The 15,904-nt window shown below is 36.3% G+C and overlaps 1 protein-coding gene across 2 annotated transcripts in view; it reads left to right on the top strand.

Annotated features, from left to right (window-relative positions):
* BEND5 (BEN domain containing 5) overlaps positions 1–15,904 on the top strand; it is a 931,317-nt gene that overhangs the window by 361,941 nt on the left and 553,472 nt on the right. For both annotated transcript variants that reach the window (XM_084527421.1, XM_084527420.1), the window contains one exon: positions 11,214–11,430. In XM_084527421.1, the coding sequence (XP_084383547.1) occupies positions 11,214–11,430 (217 nt within the window). The remainder of the gene's footprint in view (positions 1–11,213; positions 11,431–15,904) is intronic.

Genomic DNA, 15,904 nt, shown 5'->3' with positions numbered 1-15,904 from the left:
ATACGCTTTCATCCTGGAGTTGAACTTAGTAGGGAGAGAAGTTGTAACTCTCATGTGTTGGAGTCTTTTGGTTTGTGAGCCAGAGCACTGCTGTGCTGTTGCACGTGTCCACTTTCATCTTTGAAGAGAGGGGCTTTCTGTATTTGTTGTTCCTTTTTTAGCCAAGAAAACTGAGCCTTTTCATTCCAGGCTCCTCTATTTTCCCCTCTGTGTTTAATATGATAGCTCTGAGTGCTGTCTCTGCAAGGGATAAATGAAGGACTCAAAGGGTGGGTCTGCAGAGCATAGTGTGGGTTTAGCCCTCGAAGTATTGCCATTGTTAACAGCAGCCCATGTGCTGCTGGTGGTGGGGAAATGTGAGACCTACAGGCTCTCCTTGTAGAAGGAGAAAAGTGAGCATGCTTGGAGATGGTTACTCTGTAACACCCTCAAGAGTAGGTTGTTTTTATTTTATTTTATTTTATTTTATTTTATTTTATTTTATTTTATTTTATTTTATTTTATTTTATTTTATTTTATTTTATTTTATTTTATTTTATTTTATTTTATTTTTATTAAATAGAGGAAGGTGGAAGGAGAGAATATGAAGGAGCTTGTGGAGGAGAATGGAGAAGAGAATGTGTCTGTGCAAGATGGGTAGCCCAGGGAAAAAAATAAAAAGTTTGCAATGCTGAATTTAAATTATTTGCCCTCGCATTGTCACATCTTGTACATGTTTTAAAATGATGTGCTTTCGTGCAAAGAAATCAGGTGGTTCTACATCATAAATCATCCTTTATAGCAAACAAGTTTTTGGAGGTACCTATCTTAGACCTGCTATTTTCTGGGAATAAAAATGAGGAACTATCATAGACTGAGAAGATGGGGCAAATTGATTAATTAAAAAGTAGTAAATCACCATCCCCACATGATTTATGTATAAAAGAATTCTGAAGAAGCTTAGGAATGAATTAGCTGAACTGCTAAGATTTGCACTCTCATTAAAACCAAGCTCTGTTCCAGAGGGTTGGCAAGTATCTGGGGTTTATCCTATATTTAGACCGGTAAGCATTACATCTGCACATTGCAAATGGTCAAAACAGGAATTTAAAAGGGAATAATAAAACACCTGGAAGATCACGTTGTTAGAGACTTTAATGAGAACAGCTTCAGCAAAGAGAAATCATGTCTCAGCTTAGAACTCAGTGAATGTGCCCGTAAAAAGAAATAGGCGAGGCCATCCAGATCAGACCACAAGTCCCTCTTGTCCAGTGCCCTGCTTTTGACAATGTCCTGTCATAGCCACGTGGGAAAGAGAAGAATAAAAAGGCTCAGATAACCCTTTTCCCCTGGACTTGATTGACAGCAGCAAGAGCCAGCTTTGAATTTAAGGGGGTCACTGCAGACATGCTGACATCATCTCTTTCCCAGGGAAACCAGTACTGCCCTTCCTGTTGTTTAGAGGAGTTTTCCCCCATCAAAACAGGAATTAGATGGCATAATAAACATTGTATTCTTAAAAGAGGAGTTGAGTCTGACAAGGTAGATGCACAGAATAACAATACCACTTAATGAAGTATAACTGTAACTATAGTTTTTTCATCTAACAAGGCAATTGCTGGTCTACCAGCTCATTTTCAACAACCATGATTCACAATTTAAGATTACCTGGTATTGCCAGTTAGCCAAACCAAATGGGATGTGCTAACTTGCATGTATTTTAGCTGCTCTTCACTCCTCCAGCCATACATTTCCCTCCTAGCCATACATAGTGCTTCTGCTGGCCCCAGCTCCTGGTGCTCTGCAATCTGTGGCTCTCACCCAATGTTCCAGTTAGCTCCCACCCTTCTTGATGCCAGGTTTTCTTCTTTGAGCCTTTGGAAGGGTAAGGACAGTGCCGAGAACCAGGGAAAGCTCTTAGTCCATGGGAGAGGCTTAAGCAGCCTCTGGTACCCATACATCTTGCAAATGACTTTAACTAAAGCATCTTCCCTCTCTCTCTCCCCCTCTTCCCTCACCCCCCAGGTGTAGCCTTGGTATTGTAGTGCTTTTGCCTGAATTGATTTACTTGGATAGAATTAGTTGACCTAAACTTCCCTACACTTTCTCTGCATAAGCAAGTAACTCCCTTTCTAACATAAATGCCTTTCAAAAACATAATTACAATGCATGGAAAAGGAAAGTGTTTCTGGCTTGTTTATCAGTCTCTTCTGTTTATCTTTCTTTGTTTCCATTAGATGCAAAGATATCCTTTTCCTTCCCATTCTTGGGAAGGTATGCCTCACCTTTAGATTTCAGTTACAAGGCTTAGGGGGAGAGCTGCCTTATATAATGTATTTTGACTTTTTAAAAGCTTGTGACAAACTCTATCACAGACACTGCTACAAAGGCTAAGTAGTCACATATGGAGACAGGGCAAGTATCATCATAGATCAAAAAACGACAAGGAGACAAAAAGGCAGAGGGCTAAGTGGGCAGTTTTCATCACAGTAAAAGGCTAGCAGCTGCGTTCCTTAAAGTTACCTATCAGGTCATATGCTAAATATATTTATTAATGATCTAAGGAGAGAGGTGAAAGATTGGGTGTAACACTTACAAATGATGTAATTACTTAAGTAATTTAAGCCTGTAACACAGTGTTAGAAACTTCTGAGTGATCTAAAGAAGTTACTTGAATAAAGAAGTTCAGGCTCGATAAATGAAAAGTTAATATGTGGAGAAAGCTAAACAAAATCCTTATCCTTTAAGTGAAGGGCAAAAACAGAATATTGCTGTTGGCAGTTCCATAACAGAAACTACTTGAGATGTGGTTATGGTGGAAAAAGTGAACAAGGTGCTAGAAGGCGTAAGAAATGGGACATTAAAAATGGATTACTGAACTCAGCCTTCATTGCGTGGAGACAGAGGATAGGATAAAGCACAATATTATGGGTAAGTTTGCCCAGCTAACGAAGTCTGATCTCTGGTGACAATTTCCTGTTTTCTTTTGTCTTTATCCTGTTCATACATCATCTACTCTCAGAGATACTGTGATCCTTAACAGGAATAATATGCATTGAGAAGGCTCAGGCTTCCAGGAGGCTTCAGGTCTTCTTAAAAACAGCTCAGTAAACAAGCTACAACTGGTAAAAACTTATTTCATGTCCATTATCTGTCCTTTGGTAGTGTAGTCAAATTTCACATCAAAATGACATAAATTAACAATCTCAGTTTTGTATTTAGACTGTGAAATCATCAACATTTTTAACATGGATTTTAAAATTCAGACATTACTGAAATACTTCCTCAAATTGGGGCTCTTAAGAGACCTATAAATTATTCTTGCATAGAAGAGAAGTCACCTGAGAATAACCTAAATGAAGTTAACATAGATTTTAAAAATTATTCTTGCAGAAGAACAGGGAGTGGTGGGAATAGATGAGCAGATGGGAAAGAGAGAAGAGGAAAGTGAAGAAAAAGCTAATTAGGTAATTGAGGCTAAGAGGCTATTAGAGCTGACCCAGTGGTCTACTAGTTGTGCAGTCCAGGGACTTGAATTTGGGATTGAGGTTGATCCCTTGTTCCCAGGACAACACATGCTCCAAACATTGCAAGTACTCAATTTTATAACCTGTATGATCCTATAAATATATGTTTTCCTGTAAACATAATCTGGAGGGATTATATGTCAGATTATAGTGGAGGGAAGAAAGAATGATGGAATAAAATGCTGAGTTTGGACATGAAAAGACAAAAATAGTACGCTGATGGGTGATGATCATTTAGTAAAAATGCTATTCTTGTCTTCTTTCAGTCTCCTAACCTATCTTCATTGACATTGACATGCTTTTTTTTTTTTTTTTTTTTTTTTTTGTATGGTTATTTGTCCCTGAGGTTGGTATATTCAAACTGTCTTCTGAAGTTGTCAGTAGACTTCTTATTTTATGGCCAGAGTCTGGTGTAGGTCATAGCTAGGACAAGCATTGCCATGTGGTTTTCAGATTTATATGCTGAGGTGGAGCATTTCTTGTCCTCACCTTTTCTAGTATAACATTATTTATGCTGACTTAATTCTTTTAAATCTCTCCACTCGGACAGTATTTGTGGATATTCTGTTTTGAGTTGCTTCTGAAAGACTGATTTTTCTTTTCCACATGTTCCAAACTCTTTAATGGCAGTGATGCAACATTCTGAAATGGTTCTCCCCCCAGCTTCTTTCATTACCTTCTCCAGTACTACCAATCAAAAATTCTCAATTTTTTCCAATTTAAATCCTTTAATTTATTTAGCTTAACCCTGTGTTTCTTTCCCAGCAGCTGAATTTGGGGACAGAAATGCTGGCCCCTGCTGGCTCCTGTCTCCTTGTCTTGCTTTTATGACCTCTTCAAAAGATTGCAGTGCATGTATGGCTGATTCCACCGTGTTCCTTTCTTATTTGAGTATTTGTGTGAAAAGTCGGCTTTTCTCCCTCTCTTTCTTCTTTCCTTTATAAGTACTGCATAGAGATACTGCTATTGAAGCAATACGCCTGTGGTCAGTAGGCAAATCATATTTCAACAGCAGAAAAAATCAACACTATTCATTATCCCTGTGGTTTAAAACAGAGTTTCTGTACTATAATTATAGTATTAGAACTACTGGTTTGGAGGAAATTCACTGCAGTATGGGCTTTAGCCACTGGACAGAATACACAAAAGGTGGAGGAGGGAGTATAGTTTTGGCTATAATGTAGGCAGGAGGGAGAAAAGAAGGTAAATCTGCTGCTTGTCCACTGGAAACCTCATTTGTACCAGCTTCTGGCAAAAGGTTTTGGAATTCACTGACAACTGATAGCTTCCCTAAGACATATTATAGTGTTTATGGCAAAAGAGGACACTGTGCCAAGTCTGAACCTCAGTAAGCATGCTTTGTATTTAGGGTATACAGACTATTACCTCACGCAAAACTATGTTAAGGTTTGGAGAACTTGAAACAACACTTCTCTTCATCAGTGTTGCCCTGTCTTACATGAAGATGTTTAAAAGAGTCATTCAGTCATTTTTTAAAAGAATTATTTCAGATCATAATTTAGTTAGGTCATAATTTAACAGCTGTCACATTTATAATGTTATGCTTATTTTTGTGAGTCAAAGGGTGATGATTTCATTTTTGGCAGAATCCAGGAACAGGATTTAAGCATTGCTTTATATCTCATGATGGTGATCTGCTAGTAGGGACTCACTTCCTGACCATTCTACACTGCTTCATTATTCTTCCCACAAAGTACACCCTTTCCTCAGCCTTTTCTTGCCACTCTTTTGAATAATGACTTCTACTGATATTCCGTGGTTTTATGTAGAGTAGTTTCATTATGGTTTTGTTACTAGTATTATCATAGGATCTGCAAGACTGGCCCATGGACAAGCACTATGTTTCTGGGAGATATTCTGCAAACACAAAACAAAGGACATTTCCCATTGCTATATTCCATTTATTGTTTCTCCTCACCACTGAATTTTACTTAAAACTGCACTGTGTTGAAGATACAGTTTTGTTTAAAAACAAACAAAACATAAAAACAAACAAAAAAAACATTCTTAGCAAGTTCTCCCAAATGTATCCAAGTGTGTAAGAAATACGGGGAATTATTCTCACAACATTTGCTCACATAAATCTGTTTCTCAGCTTGAGCTTTCAAGCTCTAAAACATATATTTTCTACAAACATTTAAAATGCTGATATTCTTTCCCCTACCCTTCAAATTAAATGTGCCTTATTATTGTGCTCACTTATTTAAGAAAAAAGGACAGTTAAAACTCAGTGTTTTCCCTTTGAAGTTGTAAAGAATACAGAAAGCTTACAAGCAATATTTGTGTAATTCATTATTATTTGAATTACCAAGCAGTCTTTACAGGGGTCACTTAATTATTTCAATTAACATTAACCCTTGAAAGCTGTGTTCTTAATGTCCAGATTCTCTCAGTGTTGTGAAAATCATCGATTTGCAAAAAAAAAAAAAAAAAAAACCTTTTTTTTTTAGGTGAAACTCAAGGTTTTTCACCTATACAGATAGCTGGTTTCTTCTTATTAAACATTAAAAAAAAAAACCCTTTTTTTTTTTTTTTTTAATGTTTAATAAGAAGAAACCAGCTATCTGTATAGGTGAAAAACCTTGAGTTTCACAGTAGGCTGTGCAAGATGATAAAAATATTCAGAGAACATTCTAATAAATATTAGCAAGAATAAAAGCAGGACTTACTCTGCAGTGTCTAAAACTGAGTTAGTTGTGCCAAAACCCATTCAGCTCTCCGCAAAAAATATTTAACACCACATGACATATTCACTGTCACTCCATGCTCTGTGATTCAAACATAAAATTCTGTGCAAGAAAAAAGGGTATAAACTTATTTTGTCATAAGTAAGCTAGGAATTTTGAAGATGGTCATCTCCGCTTGTCAACAAGAATAAGCAAGAAGAAAGATAACATCTTAGACTAACAGAGAAATGAGTCAGTAAGGCCTTCAATTTGAAAGGGCTGCCTCCCAGAAGAGGAGTTTGCAGTGCATGATTAACTTCCTTATATTTTCTCCAGAGTTTGTTGGATTTTTTGCAGTTATAAATAGGGACATCTAGCTTTAAGAATAAAATTTGAACACTTGGAAGGAACAGCTATATCTAGTATTTTGGGTAGAGTCAATAAATACCTTAAGGTTATTTTCAAAATCAGAATTACATTTTGCGCTTCAGATCTCTTTAAAATTTAGATATAATTTCCTTTGAGGTAGTGACTTAGTCGCACTCTTATGAATAATATAAGAAAGCCTGGGAATTAGTAAAAACTGTGAAGTTATATCCCTACACCTGCAAACTGATGACAATTGAAAATGATCACCACAGTGTGTCACCACAGCTAGCACTACGTTTCAGTCAGATCCACTTGAGCATTTCTCTGCAAGTCCGATCACTTAATTTTTCTTTTGGCCATTGATCTTTTACAGCACCTGCAGCTTTTTGTTTTTCCTCCAAAGATCATCATTTTAATTTGAAGTCTACTGACTGTGATATGTCTAACCCAATCCTGCAGAGGCAAGGAACTGAATAATTACTTCATGAATGCCATACCAAGAGCGGTCCAAAGACTGTTTAGGCTGCTCATTAAAGTCATTGAGAATTTGGCTGGGCAAGAGCTCTCTGCTTTAGTCATGCAATAGGGGAAAAAAGGCCCTCTAAAAATTGTTATTTTCTAATTAGTTGTGTTGTGATATCACACAAAGGCTCTAGTCTTTGATTAACACCCCTATGTGTTTAAAACCTTGAAAAGTACTGACACCCACTCACATCACTCCCCAGTTTCTTCCTTTTGAAAACTGGGAGTTCAAGCAGTAGAAAGAAACAACAACAAAGGACATAAATTTTAGGTTTAAGCTCAAAGATGTGCTAATCTAGAGATAAAATGAAAATTATTTTCAAAATTGAAGTATAGTTAGGATAAACTTTTCAAAAGTCACTTATGTGTAATGCACCTTACTGCCTATTGTAGTAGCAAAGGGCAAAATCCTGGGACCTCTGAAGTTATCAGGCTTTTGACTCTGACTGAGGGCTCCAAATTTTCCAATAAACTAAAAAATGATCTTATTACACTCTACCAAAAGAGAGTAAATGTCCTGACTGCAGACAGCAATGAAGCAAGCATATAGAAAGAAAGAAGTGTGTGCACACTAAAAGTACCAAATATGCTAGGTTGAGAGTGTATGCTTGTCAGATACTCAAGAGAAGAGAAGACACTCAAACCCACTGGGTCAAGTTTTGACTGGCACTGGACTATGAGAGTCAAAAATAGAGGGAAAATTTCCATTCTGTGCTTCCTTCTTCTTTCTCTTGTATTTATTTATTTATTTATTTTTGACAGAAATAATTTTGTATTTAAGACCAAACAGCCTGAATTTGTTTCGAAAGGAAGTAAAATACTAAGCTTCATTTTTGCAAATATATTTCTAAAAACAGAGTGGAAATTAGTGGCCTGCATGTTGTGCTCTGTGGCTTTACTTAAGAATCAGGCTGGTTCTCCTTTAAATAACTGCTCAGAAGCAAGGAAATTCAGGCAGTTGTGTATCAATTAACAGGGTGCAATTCTTAGTGTGAGCTGCCTGGAAATGCAAAATGACAAATCTGAGTATTAAGCTTTCTGCCACAGTTTTTCTTTCTTACCTCTAACTACAAATCAGCTTCATTGTGACTTACACTGTAAGAAGTTGGTGCATTTCTGCAGATCCATGATAAGATATTTTTCTCTGGTAAGAAATGCAGTTAAACTCCACAGTCTGAATCTGTCCCTGCCAGGCCCAGATGTATTAGTATTCTACTGGCAGCTGCCTGTAGGTAGGAATATTGTTTTTGTCCATAACCAGAGGGAACAATCAGACTAAGCCGTTCCCCGGCTATAAACCAGCCAAAGTAATTGGGTTTAATTTTAATTTTTGTAATAGCTTTAAATTAATAGGAGCAGCTGCTGCCACAGTGTGTGGGTGTCCTTTTCCAGAAGGCATAGAACAAAAAAGGGAAAGAGTAAACAATAGTGCGTCTAGGACACAAAGGTTAATTCAAGAACTGAGCAATGTCTTTTCGTTATCAAAAACTCAGTTGGTGATATCTAGCACTATGTCTCATTTTTTTCTTTTTCTTCCTCTTTTTTTTTTTTTTTTTTTTTTTCTTCTTTAATTCCCAGATAAGATCTCAATCTGATTAGGCTTCTCTGTGTAAAGATGTGTTGTTGGTATCTAAACACTAACTCTCTTTCTCTATATGACTCACAAATAGATTAGCAGTGACAAAGTGCTAGGAGAGATAAAAATAGATTCACAGTGACAGGAGTACTATTATAATTATTTTTGGAAGATATGGTTTGAATTAAGAGTTAGGGCACTTTCTGCCCTGAGAGGGTGAATTTAAGCCTAGGAACTGAGGATGGTTTCTGCTGTTGTGTCAGACACCAGATAGTGAAATGTCAATACCAGATGTCCTAGACATCAAGATTAGCCATAATAGCCAAATGCAGCCATAAAGTGATGTGTCAAAGTGGATAATAAAACAGATGCTTAGCTTTTATAATGAAGGGGAGAGGGAACAAAATATCAAAAGTGCCTTTAATACATTAACAAAGTTGTCTTCAACTTGCTTAAAAGTAGAAAGTTATTGAACCAAGGAGAACTATGTGTCATTTAAACATTAACTATCAGCAAATGAATTTCAATTAACATTAGGCTTTCTAAAATCTTGACTTTCCTCCTATTGGTCTAATTTTACATGAAATTTTTATTTCATAAAGTGAGGCTTGTCCTTTATTACTTCTCCCATGCTAATTTGGAAACAAATAAAGTTCAACAACTCAGCAACATACTGTTTAAACTTGCATTACAGTTTGAGGATTGGGAGCTGGAATACATTTACCCACTGCCATATCATCTGCTTGATTTGAGATTAAATGAGGGATGTCCTATAGCACTCCAGAGTAAGGGTGAACGATAGAAATATGTTAAGATACTGGAGAAACCTATTAGGTTAGGGTACTGCATGCAGACGGTTGGTGGCATTTTTTCCATACTACAGCTACTTTAAAAAAAATAAATGTAAAGAACTATTTTATTTTATCCTTGATATTTGTGGCTTAAAATTCATTTTCAGATATTAATGATAAGCAAGTGTCTTATTTAACCAAAAAATGCTGAAGCAAATTATTGAAACTCTGAAAGTTCAAGAACCAGGGCAATAAAAGGGGCAAATAAATTCTTATTTCAAGTCTAATTAACTGCATCACTGGCTCTTTATTGTACTTTTTCAAGAACATCTCAATTCCTTTCTGTTTCTCTTTGTAGCTTCTGAGTCTTGCTGATCAGACTCCTTAACTGCTGCTAATTGGCAAACATGTACTTCTGCATAATGAGAGGGTTTTGTCCTCTATTTCATATTAGCAATGAAAGGCTAAAACTGATGCTCTGCAGTAGACCAGTTTCTCGGAACTATTACAAAGAGGCACATTACTACTGCTATGTCTGTAAATCTTATTATGTTTTCCCTCACCAAGATGCTAGTTCAGCTGAGATCTGCTCCAATCATTAGATGAGACCTGTTTATAATGTTGTGTAATTGAATCAGTTAGAGTCTGCAGGACCATAGTGTTTTGTTGCCAAACAGGACTGGTAAGTTAGTTACATCAAATTACAAGTACATGGCATGACTAGAGAATCTCCTGTCTAAATAAAGCTAGAAAATCCATCTATGAAATGGCAAAGGGGCACAGACAGAAACATTGAATACCTCTGGTCCATAGAATGTTTGTATCTCTGAAATATTACTCATTTCTGTTTAGAAATAAAAGAATGGCTGAAGTTGGGTGGAAGATATCAGGCTGAGATTTTTTATTTCTTAAATAAATACCATCTTAATAACAATAACATAAATGTCTCTGCTGTAATTATTTACCATCATGTATATTCATTTTTATCATGTCAGCACTATATGCCAGAACTCTTGAGGAGGGCAGCAATTCAATTTGGAACGGGACCAGATAACCTTTTCTCCTTCACTTTCTAATTCAGGACCAGGTTATTTTCTGTACCCAAAGATTTTTCATTGTTTTCCCTTAACAATTTATCTATTCCTCTATTCATTGGATACATCCTGTATTGATATTTATCCATGTTATTGATATTGATCCATGTGTTGATACATCCTGACTAATAAGGGTAACAAAGATATCCTGAAGTTTTTTAACAGTTGTGTCAATGTTGCCTTGTACTGACATTCCTTCACAAATTATGCCTTGTCTGTGCACTGACTGATGAGTCAGTCCCGTATCAAAGGATGTAGCCACACTCCAACCAGAGGTTTGGCTGAAGCCTGTAAGCTATGAGGCTGCAGCAGCTTGATAGCAAAAGAGATGGTATTTTAACTGCCTGTGCATCCAGCTTGCAGCTTGGGAGTGGGTTTCTGTGGCTGTGTGAAGCTCTCCCCTGCTATGGTGACCCTGCAAGCTCAGGCACTTGGAGAGAGAACTCTAGCACAGTAGCAGAGCTCAGCATGGGCCGCAGTATGGAAGTCCTCTCCATAAGTGCTCTGAAACCCAGTCTCTGGAATCTGCTCACAAGCTCCTGCACTGCTCAAGTTAATTCATTTTGTTTACTTGAGAGGAAATAAAAACCCCACATAGCTTTTTAATTCAGGTTTCTTATGAATGTGTGTATGTATGTCAATGTATATATGTTGCTTTTGTTTTTTAGGCAAAGAATACCCTCTAAAAATGTGTATTACTATCACTGCCCGGACCACAGGAAGAACTACGTCATGTCATTTGCATTTTGCTTTGACCGTGAGGATGACACTTATCAGTTTGCTTACTGCTACCCCTACACCTATACTCGCCTTCAGCACTATCTTGACAACCTACAAAGGAGGAACATGGACTACTTTTGCAGAGAACTGCTAGGACTCAGTGTGGTAAGTAATAGGCATGTTTGCCAACTAGAAGGCTTCATTATGAATGTCTACCCTTAAATGCTTACAGAGTATAATTCATCATCCCTGCTAAGGTAAATGCTCACAAACATTTGTTTTTACTGCTATCAATGACACATGAAGTAGCTTACATGGTGAAATAAAGACAAATGCTAATTTAATTTCACATAAAATATTTCCTTTGCGATATGTAAGACAGTGCTACAATTCCCATGTAGGATCAATACACCTCTGAAAACATTAAAGGAAGAAACTGAAACAGCTTTATTGAAGAAATGTGATTTTTATAATATTTCCATTTGTCCTTATCAAAGAGCTTTTCTCTTCGGAAAGAAATAAGTATCTTTGGAACCACAATATAGCTTTTTCTAGTAAAATAATGCAAAAACATTTTAAAAACTACTTATTTACTCTTAAGAATGTCTGCTTTACTGGTTTTAATTAAGAGAAGTTTAGTGATCTCAATATAGAACCTAATGGGCACGTGAAAATGACGTGATAATTTTGGTACAGGAAGGAGGGTTAATGGTCAGGTTGAACTTGTGCTCGCTTTGCTGTAACCTTTCTCTGAAATGTTTCCTGTCCTGAGGATTTGGAAATCATGACTCAGCCACTCCCATACCAACTCAGAAATCATCAGAGAAAACAAAATTTCAGCAATATTTTTCTTATTCCTCTTTTGCTTTCTCAGACTTTGTAATGCACTTGTTCCACAGTTTTAATCTCTTCTCTGAGATTTGATTTGGTCTAAACTTGTACCGTGTGTGTGTGTGTGTCTGTCAGAAAAAGAAAAGATGCAATTCTTATGAAGGTTGCTAGTCTGAGCAGCCAGGGCTTTGAATAGAATCTCAGTATATATTGTGAAAATCAGAATAAAATCATATGAATACTGGAATAAATAATAGGCTTCTACCATTAGAACAGGTCATTGTGTTTCCTTTGGTGGCATAAAACTTTTAGGAAAAAATCAATTTATAGTGAAGAGTAAAACCGAATTAACAAAAGAAAGCATGTTCTTAACCCTTTTGTCAGTTAAGTACAATTCTTTTTCTAAAAATGACTATTAAATATCCCTGAACTGACATTAATTATTAATCATTCCAATTAGGGGAACAAAAAAAAAAAAAAAAAAGAAAGAAAAGTAAAATCTTCAGAGGGTATGAGGAAGGAGCATTTTAATGTGTGTAGGGTTTTAATTATTAATCTTAGAGGACAGAGCTATCATTAATTCTATGACAAAACTGAATTTGTTTCCTTTCACTCTGAAAACAGTGTATAAACAGTCACATTTGCATATTCATCAAAACCAGATCTGATTGATTAAAACACTGAGATGGAAGGATATGTCTTTTATCTGCATTTTGACAGACAGTGCTATAGTCTTAAATCTTGTTAACATTGTGTTACCAGTAGTTGCTAAATATTATTTTTCATATTTCAGCAAACTAAACAAACAGATGCCGTTCAAAATGTGGCAGGAAATGTGCTGTGTATAAGTCCTGATTTTATATCTATATGTACACACACAGTATGTTTTGCAGAAATTGATATAGTAACATTTTGCAGCTCACCATGCTGATATGTATAAAAAGCTTCTGAATCAGGCTTGCACTGTAATCTTTGTAAGTAACATTACAATCTCAGAGCATTTCTGGCTTTTCTCCACACACAACTGTCCTAGAACAGCTTGGTAATTTAATGTCTTTGCTGAGCTTGAATAGACAATTTCCATAAGTTCTCTGCGAGTTAAATATTTTAACATAGAGCTTTGTTGCTATCATACATCTTTAAATGGTGAAAAACAGGATCCTTCAGTCTTCACTGCACAGTGCTTCATCAAAGCAGAAGCTGGCTGTACTTTAAAGAATTGCGTGCCATATAGCATAGATTTAGAGCTAAGAAAGGGAGCTCCATCCCTGCTCTGGCCCCTTATGTAAGATGAGAGTAATGAGATTGGCATAAAGAGGCCCTTAAAAGCTCTATTCCCGGTGAAGGGACGATACCCCTGGTAGTACATGGAGAAAACAAACTTAAAGATGCCTTCTGAGGACAGACTCTGAAGTCCTCATGCCAGGTGTAGGGCTCAATCAGGGTTAGCGTGCTGGGAAAAGGCTGTGGCATATCTGCCAAGCTGCCATGTAGCCACCAATATCCTTTGTTTCATTCCAGGGGGATTTTATAGCTCCCTGCAGCAGTTTAAGATTGTGAGGATGGAGAATGATTTGAAACAATTTCAGTTCTGGATTATGAAATTTTGAACTGTGCCTCTTAGAGACAACAGAATCTTGCCACTGATCTTTGTGGTTATTTTTTTCTTTGCAGTGGAACAGTAAAATGTGAGTCACAAGAAACCATGCTTAGATGATTGCTCCTGAAGGCTTTCTGAGTGCACATTTTCCTGCATGTAATGTTTTCAAGGCAATCTAATTTCTAATCTAATTTCATATTTTCTCTAAAGAAAGTACTATGCCTCCATTAACTCCTTAAATGCTTTCACTAATTCTATGAAAATTGAAAGTGAAATATCAGTATGGGACATGTAATTGTCATTAGGATGCAGAATGGCCAAGTGGTTCAGAGCCAAATGGCAAAGATTCCCATTGCCAGTGTGAATGGATAACTTAGCTGTTCTATTTCTGACCTTTTAACGCTTAAACTCTTTACTTCAGAGAGCTATCCCACATTCTAGATGTGCCAAATGATCTTGAAAATAGTCTCTCCTGCAAGCCAGCTATGATGGCCATCCAGGTGTCATTTAAACTGCTGTATTCATTCTGCCATTGTTGGCCTTAGGTAACTTCAGACTTGGTGAGGATTGTCTAAAGAGATCATAAGTTTTAAATCTGTGAGCATTTTTTAAAATTGTGCAATTAGTTTTTTGCATATTACAGATGTGTCTGTCATCTTGGCAGATATTAGGTGATGCTATACAGCATAATATATTGAAAAATACTTCTTATATGTCTGTGAATATATAAGCAGAGGCTCCTTTTATGATAATTATACAATCTTATTTGCAGTAATAGTATGTGCATCATTATAAACTATACTGCAGAGTTGGCAAAATTTTTGTGTCATCATTTGAAGATGGTGGTTTAAATTAGTTGTGTATATTTGAAGTATGTAGACAATAGATGAGACCTGTACCTCTACCAGCATTTCACTATTACACATACTGAATTAAATGAGATTTGGAGAGCCTTACTTAGCTCCTACAAATTGCCACTTGCTTGGCAATATTTTTATTGCTCTCTCTAAAAACAGACAAAATTGGAGACAGATACTTCCTTTCACCCCATTAGGCAATGGTGCCACCAAATTATGCTTGAGGAGTATTGCAACTGTACATATAAACCACAAGCCTCAAAGGGACTTCCACAGTGCACGGAGACTAGAATATGGAATCCTGTTAAATTAAATATTAAACATACATATTTTAAAACAAGTAGGCAATATGTCTAATGTAGAGCTCTGTAAGTGAGCCAATCTCTAAAGTCAGACATGAGATACTGAGTGAAACAGATTGGAACACAAGGTGCTTCATTCTGACTCCCCACCACCTCAGTGAATGCTTTTAATTTACATAAGTTGCTCCTAATTTATGCTGGTATCAGAGAGATCAGAATCAGGCCCTAAGACTGTGAAACTGCACACCAGATGTCATATTGCTGGTTCATTGATCAAATATCCCTTATTTGCTGTCTAAATGACTTGGTACCCCAGTTAAAACAGCTAATCAGTTCTACTGATATCTACTGGTCCATTTTTAACTGCTCAGTTATGACTATTTTAAAGCATGAAGCAAAGAAAATAGACAATTTTTCTAAGGTTAAATTTCCCATTTTTGTGTTCAGTGTTAGGTTATGTAATAACTGTTCTATAAAAGAAAAGTAGACTCTTCATCTCAAAAAAGAAAAAAAAAAAAAAAAAAAGGAAGGTACAGGCTTCAGTGTGTTGTATCAAGCCTTGGAAATCATGTTGGTATCAGATTCTGTACTTTCCAATGGATCTGATTGCAAATAGGTTGAAATGTCATCTAAATGTAATTTGTGGCAATTTACTCAGCCTGAAAAAGGCCACAGAAATTATGATAAAAAGAAGTAAACTGAACTTCTCATTTCTCTAAAATGCAAAAGTGCATCTACACATACATTCACACGTTCTTTCTATTCAGTGGTATATCTATTTACTTATATAGTGCTGCTGTTTCCATATGATTCATAATATGAATGTTATCCTAAAACTATAAACGAGATTTTAAGTATTTCTGCAAACATTTTCTTAGCGGGTTTGGGTATCAGTAGAAGCAGAGTTGGACCTAAAAATAATACCACCAAAATCTCTGTCTGAAATAAAACATGATTTATAGTATATAATACCATAGCACATGCTAACAGCAAAATTATATAAATAACATGAAAAATAGCAGGGAACTATTCTGTATCATCAGTTCTAA

This window comes from Aythya ferina (assembly GCF_964211825.1).
Source record: "Aythya ferina genome assembly, chromosome: 8".
NCBI lineage: Eukaryota > Metazoa > Chordata > Aves > Anseriformes > Anatidae > Aythya > Aythya ferina.
Note: the sequence above shows the minus strand (reverse complement) of the source record. Positions and strands in the feature narration are given on the sequence as shown.